Below are 21353 nucleotides of genomic sequence, written 5' to 3' on the forward strand. Positions count from 1 at the left end.
TCTACATTTAATAATTCATAATCTTGATCATATAGTCAGTGCTTGAAATTAACCGCGGCATACAGCAGAACTGTGGTAAAAACCATAGCAAACAGGGGCTGCTACTGCAAAATAAATTTTGACGTTGTATTAGACCATGTACATGTTTCAAGTGTTCATGTAATAAAAACATATATACTCTTCAAAAAAAGAAATGCAATGTGACATTTCGTCGTCGGTATATTTTCGCCCTACCATTGCCTCGTTGCAACAGGAACCGCGACACATCGTTGAACCAAACTGTTCCCCAGTGTTGCTGTGGCCATACCCTCAGTTTCTGAACCCATTGAAGTCGGATTTCACGGTGTTGGCGTATTTCAAAACAGCAGCTCTAACGGGACGTCTGACTCCTAATCCAGTTTCACGTAGGTGTTTACGGACAGTCTGGTCTGAGATATTATGCCGTCCAGAATTGCTACTGCAGTAGAGGTTGTTGTTGAGAACCCTTTCGGCAAATGAAGTAACTGGATGTGATGATCCAGGGCAGGTGGGGTCACGTGTTGAACTTCGATGTCGGTACCTATGCCAAAGGCGAGAAATGGTACTCAGAGAAACATTCAGCCGCCAGGCTTTATTTGTCTGGGATTCACCTGCTTGTAACCGACCAATAGCGCTGTTGCGTTGGTCTTCGTTCAGGTAAATGAAATGAAATGAAATGAAATGGAGTTTAACGTCCTACTGTTCTGCTCCTAACCTGGGCTAATGAAGACGGGCATACACCATACAGTGTGCTATGAGGGAAATTTTGCCCGGACAGCGGCACTACAGTCTACTCTTATATCGAATTCCAACTGCCAAGGGATCTTTTACGTGCACGCCAATGTGTACACGGGACCTCGGTTTTTCGTACCATCCGAACGACTAGACAGCTTTCCTTGTCAGCCCCTCCGTCCCGCATCACTGACAAGGGAGAACCACGCCGGAAAATTGTGACCTCCAGTGTGTCCACAACCCTGATACAGAATATTGTGACACTATTTGTGAACGAAGGGCAGCCATTTTGTCTGTCAGTTTCGGTCCGATTTTTACGAAATTCAAACTCAACCATCCTTAGGGTGAAACGGTGATATATTTAAACGATTTTTAAAATATATTCAAATGGTTTTTAAATCTGATAAAAATTGTGACCTCTATGGGGTCCACAAGCTAAAGATAGGTTGCCAGGCAACAAAACATACGCCCACAGCAGCTAAATCGACCGAGCAGTCGACAAGGAGTGTCACATATTTATTCTTTTGTAGGTAATTACGGGAATTTAATAGACAATTTCATACAGATGACATAATAATTTTCGGTGTTTGAAGGTTCACAAGGTTCTAAAAACTAAAACAAGGGCCGTAACTCTGGAAGCAATCTACAGAAATTGTTCAAATTCGACAGGTTTTTTCCGTTTTACTAATTCAAATAATGCATATAAATTTCATACAGATCGAATGATAACTTTTGTTGTTCGAAAGTTCACAAAGTTCAACAAAGTAAATCAAGGGCCATAACTCTAGACGTAATTGCTGACATTCAATAGGCTTGTTCGTCTTCATTTCACTAATTTAGGTGATAACTGAAACTCAATAGGCTTGTTCGTTTTACTAATTTAAATGATGCATATAAATTTCATACAGATCGGTTGATAACTTTTGTCGTTAAAGCGTTCACAAGGTGCAACAAAGTGAAACAAAGGCCATAACTCCAGAAGAAATTAACGGAAATTGCTTAAATTCAATAGGCTTCTTCATTTCACTAATTTAAATGATGCATATCAATTTAATACAGATCGGTTGATAACTTTTGTCATTAGCGCGTTCACAAGATTCAACAAAGTGAAACAAGGGCCATAACTCTAGATGTAATTAACGGAAATTGCTGAAATTCAATAGCCTTCTTTGTTTTACTAATTTAAATGATGCATATGAATTTCATACAGATCGGTTGATAACTTTTGTCGTTAGAGCGTTCACAAGGTGCAACAAGGTGAAACAAGGGCCATAACTCCAGAAGAAATTAACTGAAGTTATTGAAATTAAATAGGCTTCTTCATCTCACTAATGCAAACAACATATATCAATTTCAAAACAATCGGTTGATAAATGTAGTCTGTAGAGTGTTCACAAGAAATTGTGGACGATGGATGGACGGACTGCAATATACGACCACATTTCCATGTGGGCGTATAAAAATGCGATTTTCCGTACAATCAGGGGCCATAATTCAGGAAGTTAGGGTCCGATATGCGCGAATATCGACAGGAACCGAGATCTGTGGGTTATAATCATGCATTTTATCAAACTCAAATGAAAATTGTGACCTCCAGAGGGTCCACAACCCCGATACACAATATTTTGACACTATTTGCAAACGAGGGACGGCCATTTTGTTTGTCAGTTTCGGTCGGATTTTTATGAAATTCGAACCCTGCCACCCTTAGGGTGTAACGGTGATATATTGTAACGGTTTTTTAAATCAGATAAAAATTGTGACCTCTATGGGGTCCACAAACTAAAAACGCGATTTTGCGTACAATCAGGGGCCATAATTCAGGAAGTTATGGTCCGATATGCGCGAATATCGAAAGCAACTGAGATCTTTGGGTTATAAACTTACATTTCAAGTTTCATCAAAATCAGAAGAAAACTGTGACATCTAGAGGGTCCACAACCTTGTTATACCATATTTTTACGCTATTTGAGTACGAGGGGCGGCCATTTTGTCTGTCACTTTGGGGCCAATTTTTTATGAAATTCGAACTCAACCATGCTTAGCGTGTAATAGTGATATATTAAAACTATTTATTTAATTTGGATAAAAATTATATCCTCTATTAGGTCCACAAGCTAAAATCGTGATTTTTCGTACAATCATGGGCCATAATTCAGGAAGTTACGGTCCGATATGCACGAATATCAAAAGGAACTGAGATCTTTGGGTTATAAACTAACATTTCAAGTTTCAACAAAATCAGATAACCAGCGGCTGCCAGGCAGGATACACCCACAGTTTCGAGAGATGGATATTTTTACTTTTTTCGGTAATGAAACATTTATAATACATTGAAATCTGATTAAGAGTAACAACTCATTAAGTAATTATCAGAAACCATTACAATTTGTTTGGTTTTTATAAAGTTCTGCCCCATGCTAACATTTAGTATACGAAACTTTTAACATCATAGTTTTAGCTGTTCAAGTAATAAAGATTCATTGAAAATCAATATACTTGTTCGTCTCAAGACCTTAAACTCTGTGTATCAATCTGAAGTCAATTGGATGATAACTTTAGCCTCTAGAGTGTCACAAGATTTTTCAAAGTGATCAAGGGCAATAACTCTGGCAGCAATTATCTGAAATCGTTGAAAATCAATATGATTCTTTATCTCATGGCCTCAAACACTGTGTATAAATTTAAAGTCAATCAGACATTAACTTTAGCCTCTAGAGCGTCCACAAATTTTTTTGATGTGATCAAGGGCCATAACTCTGGCAGTAATTATCGGAAATCGCTGAAAATCAAAAAACTTCTTCGTCTCATGACCTTAAACACTGTGTATAAATTTAAAATCAATCGGATATTAACTTAAGCCTCTAGAGCATCCACAACCAATTGTGGACGACGGACCGACAGACGGACGGGGCGACAACAATATACGACCACATTTCAATGTGGGCGTATAAAAACTACAAATTGTGTTATGAAAAAAATGCCATGGTGCCGGTGTTTAAAATTTATGTCGGTCTGCCGCCGATAAATAACTGGACAGGCCGACATCTGTCTATTTTTAAGATGGCGAGTCTACAAGATTTTTCAAAGTGATCAAGGGCCATAACTGCCTATAACTCTGGCAGTATTTATTGGAAATCGCTGAAAATCAATAGGCTTCTTCGTCTCATGACCTTAAACACTGTGTATAAATTTAAAGTTAATCGGATATTGACTTTGACCTCTAGAGCGTCCACAAGATTTTTTGAAGTGATTAAGGGCCATAACTCTGGAAGTAATTATCGGAGATCGCTGAAAATCAATAGGCTTCTTCGACTCATGATCTTAAGCACTGTGTATAAAGTTAAAGTCAATCGGATATTAACTTTAGCCTCTAGAGCATCCACAAGCAATTGTGAACGACAGACCGACAGACGGACGGGGCGACAACAATATACAAATATTGCAAATATCAGCAAGCTCCCAGAGTTCGGGAGGATATTATTTAACCATTTTGATCAAGTATGGAATAGATGAATGTGTGTTCCGATAGTATGCCTTACTTACTGTCCTATTTGTCTTTATCCGATATTGAATATACATGCATAATCCGGCATATTATATTCCTTCAATGGAGAGATCCAAACACGTATGCTACTAAACTTGGTCAGTCCATCTACTGTACTGCCATCAATGCAAGAATAAATATTCACGTGATATAAAACCTTTGTCTTGTAAAAATAAAATTGAAAAACCAGAGCTGAAAATTCCCTGAAAGACTAACTATGGTTAACAATATATTTCCAGCGAGATAAAACGAGTGGCCTTTCCGGCCATTATTTCCAACTCTCGTGATTTAATAGCAGACTTGATTATCAAGTCTTTCTTTAATGAAGATTTCACAACCGTACTGCAAACCCAAGTCTTTGAAATCAGGCACGTGCAATATGTCATATAGGAAGAATAACAAAGAGTTATCATTCCATAAATATAAAATATAATGATAAAAAATGAGGTGTCGTCTGCCAAACAGCACTGATAGTTTACTTTCATGTTGAAAGAGGTCAAATCAAATGATTATTGCTATCGACAGCAAATTCAATAAGTTCATTGAAATGTAAGACATGTTAATCTGTGTTTTGTAAGACCTTAAAAGCCATTTTCATTTCATTTATATGCACAATATATTCTGTAAATTTTCGGGGAATGTGAAGGGCCATTTTAATCTTCAGATTTCTATGTGAATCGAATTTCGAGATACGTTGTCAGTACCATAAAGTAGACCTACATATAATCACCAAGAATATTTATTTATCACAGAAAAAATAAATATCAAGCCTGGGCAGGAATGATTTTTTTTATTTCTATACACGAAGTATAAACATTAAATTAAATCTTCTAAAAGTTAAAATTGTAATGTGAACAGTCAATATTGAATACATATTTTAACTTTTAAACCTGTCCTAAAGGGCTGTAGAAGACACCTATGGAACTTAAAAGTTTAAGGAATTTGGGATGGGGTAGTGTACGTGTGTTTTGTTAATATCTATTGGGCCCACAAGTTAATGTTTGGACCTACAACTTTCATGAATGCCGTCTACCAGCGGGTCCTGTTGGGTTTTCTTGCCGAATTTTAAACACTGTATGGCACTGTATCAGTTTATTTTGGCTGCAGCATTTTCTGATACAGGCAATAGTACAAAAATGCTAATATTTTTGATCATTGACTGATGAAAGATGAACGTTTCATCAAATAAACGAAGATAGTAATTTAAGTATTGTACTGACGTGAACTTGAAAGCTACTACGTGAATTAAATATAGAAAATTTTCAAAAGGTATACCTAATTGTGTATTTTTGTGGTAATCACATACATCAGGATACACATTCTCCATAACAAATTACCAAGAATTATTTTTGTGGAAGTCTCGTTATATTAAAGGGAATGGAAGCTTATAATTAACCCATTTCCTACAGGGACCTCATTTGACCCAATTATGGTCAGTTCGTTTAAAAATGGATTAAGAACCCTTTGTCCACAACCTTAGTATTGCATGCTTTTACAATATTTGCGTAAAGGGGAGTGACCGTTTTGAGAGAGAGAGAGAGAGAGAGAGAGAAGGAGATTAACATCCACTTGACACAAACTAGGTCATTTCGGGACTAACACATGGTTCAATTTTATTTAAAAAAATCACTTGTGCATAGGGATCTTTAGCAGTGGGAGGAAACAGGAAGACCCGGAGAAAACCCACGAGGTTGGACAGGCGACCCTACTCCTCGGGAATCGTGACCTTGTCAGCTAACTCAATGACAGACCTCATAATATAGCGTGCATGTGCTAACCATTCGGCCATCCAACCCCCCATAATTCATGAAGTTACGATCCAATATGCGCGAATATCGAAAGCAATCGAGATCGTTGGGATATAAAGATATATTTTAAGTTTCATCATAATCGGAAAAAAATTGTCACCGCTACAGGGTCCACAACCTTGGTATTACATACTTTTTCACTATTTACATGTACGTACAGGGGAGAGGCCATTTTGTCAGGCAGTTTCAGTCCGATTTTCACAAAATTCGAAATCAACTGTCATATGATGTAACAGTGATATATTTGAACGTTTTTTGAAATCATATAATAAGCGGCTGGCATGCAAAATATGCCCACGTTTTCCAAGAGATGGACAGAGAACGAACTAAAAGAAAAATGTGATTTTTTGCACAATCAGGGGCCATAATCCAGGAAGTTACAGTCCAATATGCACGAATATCAAAAGGACCCAGATCTTTGGGTTATAAACATATATTTCAAGGGATCGGCCATTTTGTTCGGCATAAACATAAGTTTCAACAAAATCATACGCTAAAAACATGATTTTTCGTACAGTCAAGGGCCATAATCCATAAAGTTACGGTTCGATACATACCAATATCGAAAAGAACCGACACCATTTGGAGATAAACCTATATTTCAAATTTCATCAAAATCAGATAAAAATTGTGACTTGTAGTGTGTGTCCGTCCACAGGGCGATGACAATATATGAAAGCCGTGGGAAATATTATGACCCGATCGTGACCCAATTCTTCCCTCGATAATCATTGCATTTTGATTCCCTGAGATAATATAGTACCCAGCATTTCCTGACTAACAATGACATGTATCAACATCATGACATTCATGGCATTCTAATGGGTAACATTTTTGAATGAGTCACTATTGGTAAATGTATCTGTATCAGCTGATATGTTTCACTGTCAACATCTGATATAGGTAAAACCGATAGTAGCCATTGTTAGCACATCACTTAGCATTGATCAGAAAGGGGGAAATTTGCTCAATGGAGGTAACTCCAAATGGAAAGTACATGCATTAATATTTGAATTTTTTACATGCACATCTTATGTGCTTTACACACATAAATATAGACAAGATTATCCATGCAGATAAAAAATATTTTCAAACACTACATGGGGAATATTGGCTAGCTTTGAATGAAAAATACACCAATTAATTTTAGGATTTTTTACATCCGCATTTTATTATCCATGTAAGTAATAGTTATTAGCACACTTTCCGAGGTGTATCAGTGAATATCAAGACAGTTTTGGTTGAGGGGCCCAGCCGAGGCGGCTCCCGACCAAAACTGTCCTGATATTCACCGATACACCGAGGAAAGGTGCTAATAAGTTACTTACATCACATTTCTATCAAGTATTGTGAAGCAAAATGTGAAAAATAGTATATATTATCGAGTCGTTTCAACCGAAAAGTGACAAATACTTTCTGCTCTTTCATTTATCCCTTTCTGAGCCTCACGTTACATTTCATGGTAGAATGATTTCGCAGTGGAGAGACGACCTGAGTAGTATTTACACGTGCGTCTTGCTATGATACTCTGAGCGTAAAACAATCACGTGTTTGTTTAGACCACATCGTCAAAACAACTTGTCTCGGGCGTAGAGGACTGCGATATTATTAAATGTAGTGTAAAGGAAATGCGAAACGTGGGTCATTCCTGGTGAAAGTATGCATCGGCGGATGGTTCCTCCGTTGAAATTTATTTGTAATAAAGTTTATGACTTTCTAGGCGTTTTTTTTCATCCTGCTTATTTTCAATGCCTGTGAAGTGTCCAGCAAGAGAACTGCACCTTCTATCATCACAATTAATTAAAATAATTATTCAATATTTTAATTTATATATTTTGCATATTAATATAAATCAAACCAAATTATGAAATAGATGCCAATTGATATGTATAATAATTGATTTTTGTAATATGTTGTTATGTTAATTTAATGTCATTGTATATGTTTTTGAACTGCCATGTGGTTCCTCCTGGTTTGTTTTGTTACTATGATTTTGACTAGTTGTTTCATGTACATTATCCTTGTGCATTGTATAGAGCTATCGTTATCAATTGTGATCTGGGTCGGACTAAACGTCCGCTACTTATTGCTTGATAGGTATCTAAAACAGTATAAAAGTATCCGTGTATCAGAAATGAACAGTACTCTTTCTGTATAATTCTGATACACGGATACTTTTAAGCATGTATTGAAAATAAACAGGACAGTTTTATCAAAGGTTGCCAGTGGCAACGAGTAGAAGTGGGATGTAATAATATATATTTTCAAACGCAACTGGTGTAAAGCTTCTAATTAATTCTTATCCCAAACTATGGAAAGAGGTAATATTCTGAAACCAAATTTACAGGGTAAGGAGATAATAAGCTTATACATATTATAATTTTCGAGAACGGTATTGTAATTGTAGAGTCTGAGCTCCAATAGCAGAAAATTGTTCCTATTACCTATTGGTAATGATGAGTGCCACGCAGTGGGAGGGTATGTCACTTTTTTTCTGGAACACCTGATTTGAGAAACTCACATTGACAAAAAATATTTTGTACTTTCATATCTTAAAGTCACCATATTTGGCAATGCCTCCTTTGGCAAAGGTGAATTGTAGTTTTTGAGCAACTATTAGAGTGAAATAGTGTTGAAAATCGGATCGAGATTTGTGATCCGAATACTTTTGTTTGCTATCCGAATACTATTCGGATAATTCGGAAATGTGAAATTCTTGAACAAAATCACATCAAAAGTTCATATACTCATAATTTCTTACTTATTTCAATGTTTATGAGTGTGTGTGTATGCCGAGTATGAAATCTTATTTTCGATTTGCAATTTGTTTGAGCCGCAAAGAAAAAAACGTGCCTACCTTTAGCCGCAATTATTTAGACTATCCATGATATCCAAAAAAATCAATGAGGTGAATAAATTTGAGTATAACTACTCCTGTAATCCGCGGGCCTCCCACTTATCATTTTTGCTCAATCAACACGAATGAAAAGACAGGTTGCTAGGCAACGAAACATACGCCCACAGCAGCTAAATCGTCCGGGCAGTCAACAAGAGTTGTCACATATTTTTACTTTTTTCGGTAATGACACATTTATAATACATTTAAATCTGATTAAGAGTAACAACTCATTAAGTAATTATCAGAAACCATTACAATTTGTTTGGTTTTTATAAAGTTTTGCCCCATGCTAACGTTTAGTATAGAAAACTTTTAACATCATGGATTTAGCTGTTCAAGTCATAGAAATTAATCGAAAATCATTATACTTGTTCGTCTCTTGACCTTAAACTCTGTGTTATGAATCTGAAGTCAATCGGATGATAACTTTAGCTTCTAGAGGGTCACAACATTTTTCAAAGTCATCAAGGGCCATAACTTTGGCAGTAATTATCAGAAATCGTTGAAAATCAATGATTCTTCGTCTCATGACTTTAAACACGCTGTATCAATTTAAAGTCAATCGGATATTAACTTTAGCCTCTAGAGCATTTGCAAGATTTTTTGAAGTGATCAAGGGCCATAACTCTGGCAGTAATTATCGAAAATCGCTGAAAATGAATAAACTTCTTTGTCTCATGACCTTAAACACTGTGTATAAATTTAAAGTCAATCGGATATTAACTTTGGCCTCTAGAGTGCCCACAAGATTTTTTGAAGTGATCAAGGGCCATAACTCTGGCAGTAATTATCGAAAATTGCTGAAAATGAATAGACTTCTTCGTCTCATGACCTTAAACACTGTATAAATGTAAAGTCAATGGGATATTAACTTTAGCCTCTAGAGCGCCCACAAGATTTTTTGAAGCGATCAAGGGCCATAACTCTGGCAGTAATTATCGGATATCGCTGAAAATCAATAGGCTTCTTCGTCCCATAACCTTAAACACTGTGTATAAATTTAAAGTTAATCGAATATTAACTTTGAACCCTAGAGCGTCCACAAGATTGTTTGAAGTGATCAAGGGCAATAACTCCCGCAGTAATTATCGAAAATCACTGAAAATCAATAGGCTTCTTCATCTCATGACCTTAAACACTGTGTATAAATTTAAAGTCAATCGGATATTAACTTTAGCCTCTAGAGCGTCCACAAGCAATTTTGGACGCCAGACCGCCGGAAGAACGGGGGCGACGACAATATACGACCACATTTCAATGTGGGCGTATAAAAAGTAAAATAAAAACATCTAACATTTATTCCGCCAAGGTCGTTTGCCTCATTCTGATAATCTACTGCTATTGAACCAATTAGTAAGTGAGAATATACGTGACCTAGGTCGTTATGAATAAATTTCATTGCGGGAAGTCTAAACACAGTGTTAACTTGTATCCCGTAAACCCAAGAAGTAGCTTCTATCTAGCGTAAACCAGCGCAAGGAATGAATGAATATTTTTTTTTATTTAGACTATTGTTTTCGTTGCACTACATTAATAATACGTGTGATATTAACATTTATGCTCAAAGCTGCGTACGTGATCAATAGCATTGGGGAAAATTTCAAAGTAATCAGATGTAAAAATGGCTAAATATAGAGCATACGGAATGTCAGAAGACTGTAATGGATAGTAAAATGATTCGGATAACCCTTATTTTGTATCCGTTAACGGATATCCGAATAGTAGTTTCAACACTAGAGTAAAACTTGTAATTTCGATCTCTGGCATGGAAGCAGTAGTGTATACAACAAATATCATAACTTACCTTTATTTTCTGTGATATAACAGATGTTGTTATTGTGTCGTTGATGCGTTTAAATAATTTCACTACTTCTGAGTCTGCAATAAGACCTGAGTTCTCTGGGTCAGCATTGGTAAAAATATCCAACAACCAGGTGAATAAAAGTTAAAGAAAATACTTGTTGAAGGACAAGCACATGTAAATTGTATGTCAATATTCAAGTATATGACATACTGGTATGTACACCCAGTAACTGCCAATAAAATGACATGAAATGGGGTTTTATGTCCTACTCCTAATGAAGATGAGCATACGCCGTACAGTGTGCTATGAGGGAAATTTTGCCAGAACAACAGCACTATGGCCTACTCTTATATCAAATTTCAACTGTCAAGGGATCTTTTACTTGCACGCCAATGTGTACACAGGACCTTGGTTTTTCGTGCCATCCGAACGACTAGACAGCTGTCCTTGTCAGGGCCTCCGTCCTGCATCACTGAACTTTCTTGGCGTAAGCAGGGATCAAACACATGAACTCCAGCATCTTACCCACTTAGCCACCATGATCCCCCTAACTGTCAATAATTAATCTACAAGAGTTTTTGATATATTATTATAAGATAGATTCAGCTCATAAAGGGACCAGCGGCTGCCGGACAGGATACGCCTATATTTTGCAAGAGATGGATAGAGAACAAGCTAAACAAAAGGCGATTTTTTGTACAATCAAGGGCCATAATTCAGGAAGTTACGATCTGATATGCGCAAATATCGACAGGAACCAAGACCTATGGGTTATAAAGATATATTTCAAGTTTAATCAAAATCGGATCAACATTATGACTTCTAGAGGGTCCACAACCTTGATATACCATATATTTACACTATTTGTGTACGAGGGGCGGCCATTTTGTCCAGCAGTTTTGGTCCAATTTTCACGAAATTCTAACTCAGCCATCATTAGGGTGTAACAGTGAAATGTTCAAACGTTTTTTTTTTCAAATGGATAAAAATTGTGACCTCTAGAGGGACCACAAGCTAAAAAATGCTATTTTTCGCACAATCAAGGGCCATAATTCAGGAAGTTATGATCAGATATGCGCGAATATCAAAAGGAACCAAGATCTTGAATAATCTCTGATAGAACACCAGATATCCTGAGAAATAGACATTAATAATATATTTTTTCCGTCAGGATCTCCAATGCTTTCTGATTCCCGATAACATGTGATATGCATCAATTGGAATTAGGTCAATAAACCAGCATTGCTAGATTTAGTTTTAAATAGCGTTTTAGTTTTATTCATTTTTATTTTATACACATGCCGACAAGGAATTATTTTAAAAAATATTGTCCTTATCAATCAAGGCTATGGCATAATTTGGTAAAAATTATGGTTGTCACATCCTTGTGCCGCTTGTCTATCATCCACAAATGAATAAAAGCTTTGTAAGTTACATAATAGACAAAAACAGTAATTTGTGTTTTAAATATGACGAAATGCCATGGTGTCGTATCAGCTTATTTGTTCAGGAATATTACTTGAACTTCAAGTCATATCTTAGCCTATTCAGAATACGACATTCTCCATAACAAAATACCCTATTTCCTACCGGGACCTCATTTGACCAAATTCTAACCGGATTCAAAATGAATTAAAAACCTTGTTCTTATCACAAATGCTAAAAAAGCTCTCTCAACAGATTTAGGAGAGTGATTTACCCTTTTTCCAATTTCAGGAGAGGTTTTTTCGACTCTCCAGGAATTTATTCACGTGAAGGCCTGGGAAAGTTATGATCCTATATGTGTGAATATTGAAAGGAACCAAGATCGTTGGGTAATAAATATGTGAGTCGCTCCCAGCATATCAGTCGCTTGTCGCACGACGTCATTTTGTGCTACGGGCACAAAAGCATTGTTATCAATGGATTTTGGTCAAATTGTCGATTTTGAGATTGAGGTTGGAACATCAAGAAATACAAAAGAACTTTGTTATTTGAGAAGGATTTTGACGATCTGAAAACTGGAAATGGTGTTTTGGGGGTATTTTATGAGCCTACCTGATTAAAAAGGCCCAAGAAATGACGTCTATTCTGTGAAAAAATCAGCGAAAGTATTCCAATGTTTTGAAAACGCACGCGGTGCTTGATGCTAATCTCCATACGTCATTTGAAAGGTCGTGAACTTAACTTCCCATATTTGGAGTAAACAAAGGCAAATTCTTTGTCAATAACGAATCAGAGTCAGTTTAACAAGATCAACCGTAGGCCTTTTCGTTGCCACGAATGGCCGACCTCCCGATGATAATACGCGATTTCATTGGCTTAAAGCTCTTGCACGTGCTCGATGTGTAACATGGGCATGAGAAACGAGGATGTAAACACAGATTTGTTGACTTGCCTATCTATCAAATTCATCTTTTGTTCAATAGTTTTATGAATGAAAATTTCGTCATTTCGTATTAATATTAACTAAAAAGTTTGAAAAATGTCACCCAAGTCTAGACCCGCTGCCCATGTTGCACGACTCCTGAATTTAGCCAAGCAAATCGGTATTTAAGACGCCGGAATGATGAATTTCTACTCGGTACTAGTACTACTGACACTGTATCGGCCATGGCGGGTTCGATGTTTCTAAAGTACTAAACCTTCTATGTGATATTTAAACATGCATTATGCAAGAGCTAAATCTGATTATTGCAAGTCTTAATTTAGGCTTCAGATATTATAGAAATTATAAATTAGATCTTTATTTAAACAACAAGACCAAAATCAACTCTGTAGACCCACGGATGGCTCGGCTACAGCTCGGATTTAAATAGGATTTCACTAATTGATTAAATCAAATAAGAGGTAACCTGATGAAAATACGTCAGTTAGATCGAGGCTAAATGATAGAGTGTACTTAGCGAGGCCGTTGTAAAGCGTTTCCGTATGCCATTGAAAAATTTACTTGATAATCGAGATATGTAGGTGGAGTTAACGCCTGTCAATCAAACGATCGGCGAAGGTGAAGACGCATTTCGCTACCATTTTTAGTCAAATATTACAAGGATGATAACTATGTTCAGAATAAAGTAATTTGACTGAATTTTTCAATATATTCTTCTTTCATCATCTACTTTTGAACTGTTATAGCAAGAATGGCCAACTCTCTATAAAAATCTCCCATAATGTATCTTTAACATAAGTATTGAAAAAAAAAATCTTTATGTTAGGCCTATATATGATATTTTATTGCTTAAATGATTGATACTGTTATAACCCCGCCCAAAAGGTTCACGCCGTGAAAGAGCTTGTTTACGTCACGTGACTTCACGCTCACTTTTCCACCCAACTCGACTGATTACCGTAAGAACTATCCCTGCTTCTGCTCAATTTCTATGCATCTTGACAAATTTCTTATACAGATACTTTGATTTTCCAAAGGAATCATTGATTTTTTTATTGAAATACATTTTAATAAAGCAGAAGTATAAATAATGCCAACTAGGACATGAGGGATCCGATAAGTCGGAAGTGTCATTCAATTGTCATGTGGTCAGTGAACCGAAAAAAATCGCTACTTCAAGTACTTGGCTAAATAAATGGATACTTTTTGGCTTAGTACGTATATTCTATAGTTAAATTAGTATTCTTGGACTAATGTAAATGTATTTTCAAGGAGGTATACGCTCGAATGAGTAAACACGAGTTTGCACTGGTAAATATCAGATCATTCCCGTAGCTAATAGTAACAAGATGACTAGTCATCAACATCCCGCGCCCTTGCACTTGTTTGGACGAAATAAGGAAAAATAACTTGTTTATGCTATTGGTAATCAATATAAAAATGTATCAGATTTCACAAACAGTGTCACTGGTCCTAATATTGTGGCCCTGTTTAGTAGATATTGCTCTCTATTTCTGAAAACAAATGACTGATTGCTATTTACTAGAAGATTTGAGATAATTTATGACATTAAGCTCTGGTTTTAAAAAATTAGACATGACTACATAGAAAATAGAGATATTTTGCAAGTGGAGGGAACTGGAGCTTTAGACAAATCTCATATTCCGACACATGGTATATCAATTCACAGAATTTCATACTCTGATCACAGTAGCTCGGCAAGGCAGGGTCGCTATTCCCTGTAAGGTTTGCACAACACCCTTTGCCTACCTCAATTAGCTGCTGTATGTTAAACAATAAACTTATACATCAGAAAATAAAATATAATAGGTTAATGTTTGTACAAAGTTTCAAAAAGATTTCTTGAACAGATAATAAAATATGCTCCAGAAAGAAAATCAGGACGGAAGGCTGGATTTCAGAAAATAAAATAATGGGTAAAATTATTTTAAAGGTATCTTGAACAGTCAAATGTATTTCCATGGATTGGAAACACATAAAATTATCAAATCTGAGAAATTCAAAATAAGTGCCATGAAAATATCTTGAACGATTTATGAGATATGCTCCAGAAACAAAATTGTACACCAAAAACTAAGTAAAATTTGTTTCCATGGAAACACACAAAATATCAATCCCAGAAATTCCTAAATAGCAAAAGGCACAACTACTGTAATGGGTTGATGTGTGTGCAAAGTTTCAGAAAGATATCTTGAACGGTTTATGAGATATGCTCCGGAAACCAAATTGTACACAAAAAAACTAAGTCAAATTTGTTTCCATGGAAACACACAAAATATCAATCCCAGAAATTCCTAAATGGCAAAAGGCACAACTACTGTAATAGGTTGATGTGTGTGCAAAGTTTCAGAAAGATATCTTGAACGGTTTATGAGATATGCTCCGGAAACAAAATTATACACCAAAAACTAAGTCAAATTTGTTTCCATGGAAACACAAAAAATATAAATCCCAGAAATTCCTAAATAGCAAAAGGCACAACTACTGTAATAGGTTGATGTGTGTGCAAATTTCAGAAAGATATCTTGAACGGTTTATGAGATATGCTTCGGAAACAAAATTGTACACCAAAAACTAAGTCATTTTTGTTTCCATGGAAACACAAAAAAATATAAATCCCAGAAATTCCTAAATAGCAAAAGGCACAACTACTGTAAAAGGTTGATATGTGTGCAAAGTTTCAGAAAGATATCTTGAACGGTTTATGAGATATGCTCCGGAAACAGAATCGGACGGACGGACGGACAGACAGACAGACGAACGGACGAACCCCATTTCAATATCCCTCCCTAACTTCGTTCGGCGCGGGATAATAATTAGTACGGTACATGTCTAAGAAAAGAACCCTATATGATATATCCAAGTGAAAGTATTAATAAAAAGAAATGTTTAATGCCTTCTTATTTATTTTGCTAAACTGATTTAAATCTTTTTCTTAAAATTAGAATGAATTTGATTTGTGTCAGATACACTTATTCTTTGGTGCTATAAAATTTGAAGCTTATATTAAAAATAATTACATGATTTTTGGAAGGTAATTAATTCTATTACTCATTACTTTTGAAATCTCCCATTACTCATTACGGCCTTTACATTCCATTACCATCACCCCAGCCCTGGCATACAGCTTAATACGAAAGAAATTTTGCCAGGACGGCTTTCTCTTATATTGAATTCCAACTGCCAAGGGATCTTTTACTCGCACGCCTATGTGTACACAGGACCTCGGTTTTCCATCCCACCTAAACGGCTAGACAGTCCTTGTCAGTCCCTTCATCCTGCACCACTGACAAGGAGAAACCCTGCCGGAAAATCCTGATGAACTTTCTCGGTCAACACCGGGATCGAGCCGCGACTTCCAGGCTAGCGAGCCAACCTCTTACTCACTTAGTCACCGTGGTTCCCATTATAAAATGGTGATATGTCTAGGCCTATACCATGTTGAAGATAGGCCTATACATTAAATGTTCTATTAATGAGAGTGATACAGATTTTATGATAAGTGTAGATTTTGATAGTTTTGTGTTAATTTGTGATACAAGTAAATTACTTGATTGTAATTGTAGAGTTCAAACATACTTCAAAAACATATTAGCCTTTGAGGTTTGATAAAATGGGTGCACTGATTGCAATCACCGTACTGGTTGTTCGAGGCTGAGCCTCAATTCACCGTTTTTAACTTAATTCATTAAATTGTCGAACAATTTTTACATGTATGTACTGAAAATCCGACCCATAAAATGGCATCGAGAGTTGATTATGGTCTGGTCATGTAAATAAATATTTTATTAATAGTTTTTATAACACTTAAGGCCTAAAGAAAGACTCGCAATAGGTAGAATTAACTCTTCCATAATACATGTTTTAAAAAAAGATTCACAATAAATGATTTTTAGTTCACAACATGAATTTTGCGTGAAATATATAAATTAGAATATTTGCCATAGTCCACATAAAAATAGTCGTCGCCCCTGTCCATCCAGAAACATAGGTTTATCCCCCCCAAGATCTCCGTTTCTTTTGATATTGGCATGTATCGGACCATAGCTTCGTGGATTATGGTCCCTGATTGTATGAAAAATCATGTTTTTAGATTGTGGACACAGTATGTTTATAACCCAGATATCTTGTTATTCGTGCATATTGGACCATAACTTTCCGAATTATGGCCCCTGATTGTAAAGATAATCACGTTTTTAGATTGTGGACCCTATTACAATTTTTATCCGATTTAAAAAAAAAAAATTCAAATATATCACCGTTACGCCCTAAGGATGGTTGAGTCTGAATTTTGTGATTATCAGACCAAAACTGCTGGACAAAATTGCCGCTCTTGTACGCAGATAGTTTAAAAGTAGTAATACCAAGGTTGTTGATCATCTAGGTCACAATTTGTATCCAATTTTGATGGAAATTAAAATATATGTTCATATCACAAAGATCTTGGTTCCTTGTGATAATATTGATAATGACTCCACATTGTACGAAAATTCACGCTTGTTCTCTGCTTAATCTCTTGCAAAATGTGGGCGTGTCTTGTATGGAAATCGCTTTTTGAGTTGACTTTAAAATGCACAATAATATCTATATTTTAACACTATTGACAATAATGATTATGACGTGTTTGTTTTTATAAGGTTATGACGTCAAACATCTGGGTCTTTTAAGAGTTGATCTGTGATTAACGTCATGATATCGCATCATGACATCACGTCATGATGTCGGTCACAGAGCTTTGCCCTAAATACAGCCCCGAAGCCAAGGCCACATGATTTTGGGAATGGGCTATTGGTGATTTGTTATGAGGTTATGACATCAGACATCTGGGTCTCTTAAGAGTTGATCTGTGATTGACGTCATGACGTCGCATCATGATGTCGGTAAGTGAGCTTTGCCCCTAAATACTGCCGCGCAGCACAAAACCACATGATATTAGGAATGGGCTATTGATGATTTAATACATTCAGTGTACATGAAATAACTTACAAGAAAAAACATTTTGGCCGCCGTTACCATGGCAACCAACATGGTTAGATTTTGATGGGCACATTCATTTTGTGTAATCAAAAAATTTTTTTACTAATAATAAGGTAAACTCCTTCCTGCTATGCTATTGGCTTTAAATCCCAAATAAAAGAAGCATGTTTGGAATAGACTGTTTTCCCCTGTTTGGCCTTTTTTCTAAAATGTGACAAAAAGTCTGCGATTTGATTTTATTCATTTAGAAAAAGTAAAAAATGTCCCAACCGAGTTGTAACCACGCCTTGGGTGTTGTCTTTGGTTTATACTATCAGAAAATCATGGGTTTAGATATCTTAATTGAAGGTTGCTAAGGATTATTGAGTGAAATTTCTTCTGAAAATGTCCCAATACTTTGAAGTCCGTTTTCTCATTTTGACGTTTTTCCCATTTCGAAACACCCACAAACTTCAAAATATCATAAAATTCTTATCCCCGGTCCTAATTTAAAAAGAGTTACATTTTTGGAAGGCTCAGACTGTAGTCTATGCAAATATGCTATCAACTCATTTTTCATAAAAATGACCAAGAGACTGGTTTTGTGGGAGCAGCTCACATATATTCAAACAGTTTTTTAAATCAGATAAAAATTGTGACCTCTATAGGGTCCACAAGCTAAAAATGTGATTTTTCGTACAATCAGGGGCCATAATTCAGGAAGTTATGGTCTGATATGCGCGGATATTGAAAGGAACCGAGATCTGTGGGTAATAAACATACATTTCAAGTGTAAACTAAATCGGATAAAAATTGTGACCTTCACAGTCTTCACAAGCTAATAACGTGATTTTTCGTACAATTAGGGGTCATAATCCATGAAGTTACCACAGAGTAAAAATACAGAGTGGCGACTGCTTCATTTGCATACAAAGTAGGTCGCGCACTGCATCTTGGGTTTTGTCTGTAATGTCACTAAACACGTCGGCTAAAGAAGACGCTTCGCAGTTGAACAGAAGAAAATACTATAATACTATAGATAATAATAACAGCAGTATATATCATCAAAAAATTTATTTTGTAACAGTACATATTTGGTGAAGGGTGTTTTCATCTTTGATTAATTGGCATTATATTGCATACATGTATTATGATATATTCCAATGTAGAGTACTGAGTAGTGTAGGCCTAGAAGTAGATCTATAGTATAGGTATATGTCTTTAGGCTATCTAACTTATGATATTATGACCTCTCGCTCTAACTTGTCTAAGCTAAATCAAATCAAGGTAATTTCGGGACTAACATGGTTCAGTTTTATTTTAATAATTTAATTGATGGGTCTCTTTTTTTTAGCAGTGACTGAGTGAGAGGAGACTGGAGGACCCGGAGAACACCCACGAGGTTGGACAGGCGACCCTACACCTGTCGCGTACAAGCGGGGAATCGAAACCACGCCACTTGAATCCATGACATGTCATAGGTCTAATAAACGTATTAATATCCGGTAATTTAAATTGTAGATCTTTTTTTAGTAGTTGCGCTTTCGCGGGACAAGAAGTAGTTGCGCTTCGATGTAAACCAACTCATTCCTTGCATTCTTTATCGCATGCTATCTAGTATTTTCGTAATTTTAGAATTACATGTAGTTGTGATTTTAAAGGATCAAATTTTAAATCGTAAGCTTTACCCATTAAGTCTGTAGTTGCACATTTTCTTTTTACATTCTATATTTTGTGTATAGAAAAATGTGATTCTATGGTATGTTATATATACCTTTCCAAATTTCATAACAAAAATATTATTTTGCTCAATTTTCAATTGCAATAAGCTTTTAATACAGTAAGCCTAATACTGTTATGCTATTCAAAATCACATTTTCCCTTTTACTGGTAGGCCTTAATCCGATCAATAAAATATTTAACAAAAGAAAAAATAGGGGGATGCCCAAGTTCAGATTTTGTCATTGATACCGTGTGGTTGGAAAGTTTTCAATCTAATGATCCAATGAAGTTCAATGGCGCGTCTATTGGTTGTAGATTTTTGGAGGTCAGGATTGGTACCCAATTGTTTAATTATTTGGTAGTCAAGGTTTCGACTAGAATGGCTTGGTAGGTGGAAGTGAGAGGCAACTGGGGTGTCTCTCTTATGGGTGATATCAGCATAGTGTTCTTTAAGTCTAATTCTAAACAATCTTTTTGTTTCTCCTACATACTGAGACAGAGATTGCAAGTAAGCAGGTAGATCACGTTTCGGCTATGGCAAGTGTAATTGCTGTTGCAATTGTAAGATTTGCCAGTTTTGCTGGAGTGAAAGGTTTTCTTTCCTTTAAGCGTGTTGCAGTAATTGCATTGGGGATAGTTACAGGTGGATTCTAGAAAATTGTAACTGTTCCCATTTACTTGTGGCAAGGGTTTAGGGTCTTATATAGTGGCTGAGGTTAGAAGATCTTTGAGGGACGGGTTTCGTCTGAAGGCTGTTAAGCAAGGTTGTGGGAAAATAATCCGCCAATCGTTCGAGCTGTGGAGGATGTGCCAGTTATTTCTGATGATCTTGCTGATATGGACCGATGTTGGATTGTAGTTCGTTATGAAAACCGGACGTTTGTTATCCTTCGGCGTGGTTTTTGTGGTTAGGTGAGTTTTCCTCTGAATATTATCGGCTTTCTTTCGGTTAGATTCGATTATATCTAGTGGGTAGCCCCGTTTGAGATAATCGTTTACCAAGTTGTCTGCATGTTTTGTATAATCCGCTGGAGTGGAGCAGATTCGTTTTAGTCGGAGGAATTGACTGTATGGTCCCTTGTGTTTATTATGCGGTGGGTGGCATGAAGTGTAAGATAAGTATGAATGTGTGTCTGTCCGTTTGCAGTACAAATTAAACGTGAGTTTTTTTGTATAGTGTTCAAAGCTGACCACGGTGTCTAGGAAGGACACATTTTCCGTGGAGTATTCGGCTGTGAATTTGATGGTTTTGTGAAAGCTGTTCGTCAGCTGTAGGAAATCTAGTAGTTTAGAATTTCCATGTGTCCAGATGATGAAGATGTCGTCTATGTACCGGACGTAGACTAACGGCTTGAAAGGTACTTTATTTAACATAATTTGTTCTAATTCACTTAGGAAAACACAAGCGAAGCTGGGGGCCACTTTGGTCCCCATGCTGGTGCCTCCTATCTGGAAATAATGTTGATTGTTGAAAACAA

General features: G+C 36.3%; 1 protein-coding gene across 4 annotated transcripts in view; it reads right to left on the minus strand.

Annotated features, from left to right (window-relative positions):
• The window catches only part of LOC126825412 (inactive phospholipase C-like protein 2), a 369332-nt gene that overhangs the window by 269913 nt on the left and 78066 nt on the right, over positions 1-21353 (minus strand). For all 4 annotated transcript variants that reach the window (XM_056102008.1, XM_056102007.1, XM_056102009.1 and 1 more), the window contains exon 5: positions 10809-10938. In XM_056102008.1, coding sequence (XP_055957983.1) covers positions 10809-10938 — 130 coding nt within the window. The remainder of the gene's footprint in view (positions 1-10808; positions 10939-21353) is intronic.

The sequence above is a fragment of the Patella vulgata genome, chromosome 6, assembly GCF_932274485.2.
Source record: "Patella vulgata chromosome 6, xgPatVulg1.2, whole genome shotgun sequence".
Classification (NCBI taxonomy): domain Eukaryota; kingdom Metazoa; phylum Mollusca; class Gastropoda; family Patellidae; genus Patella; species Patella vulgata.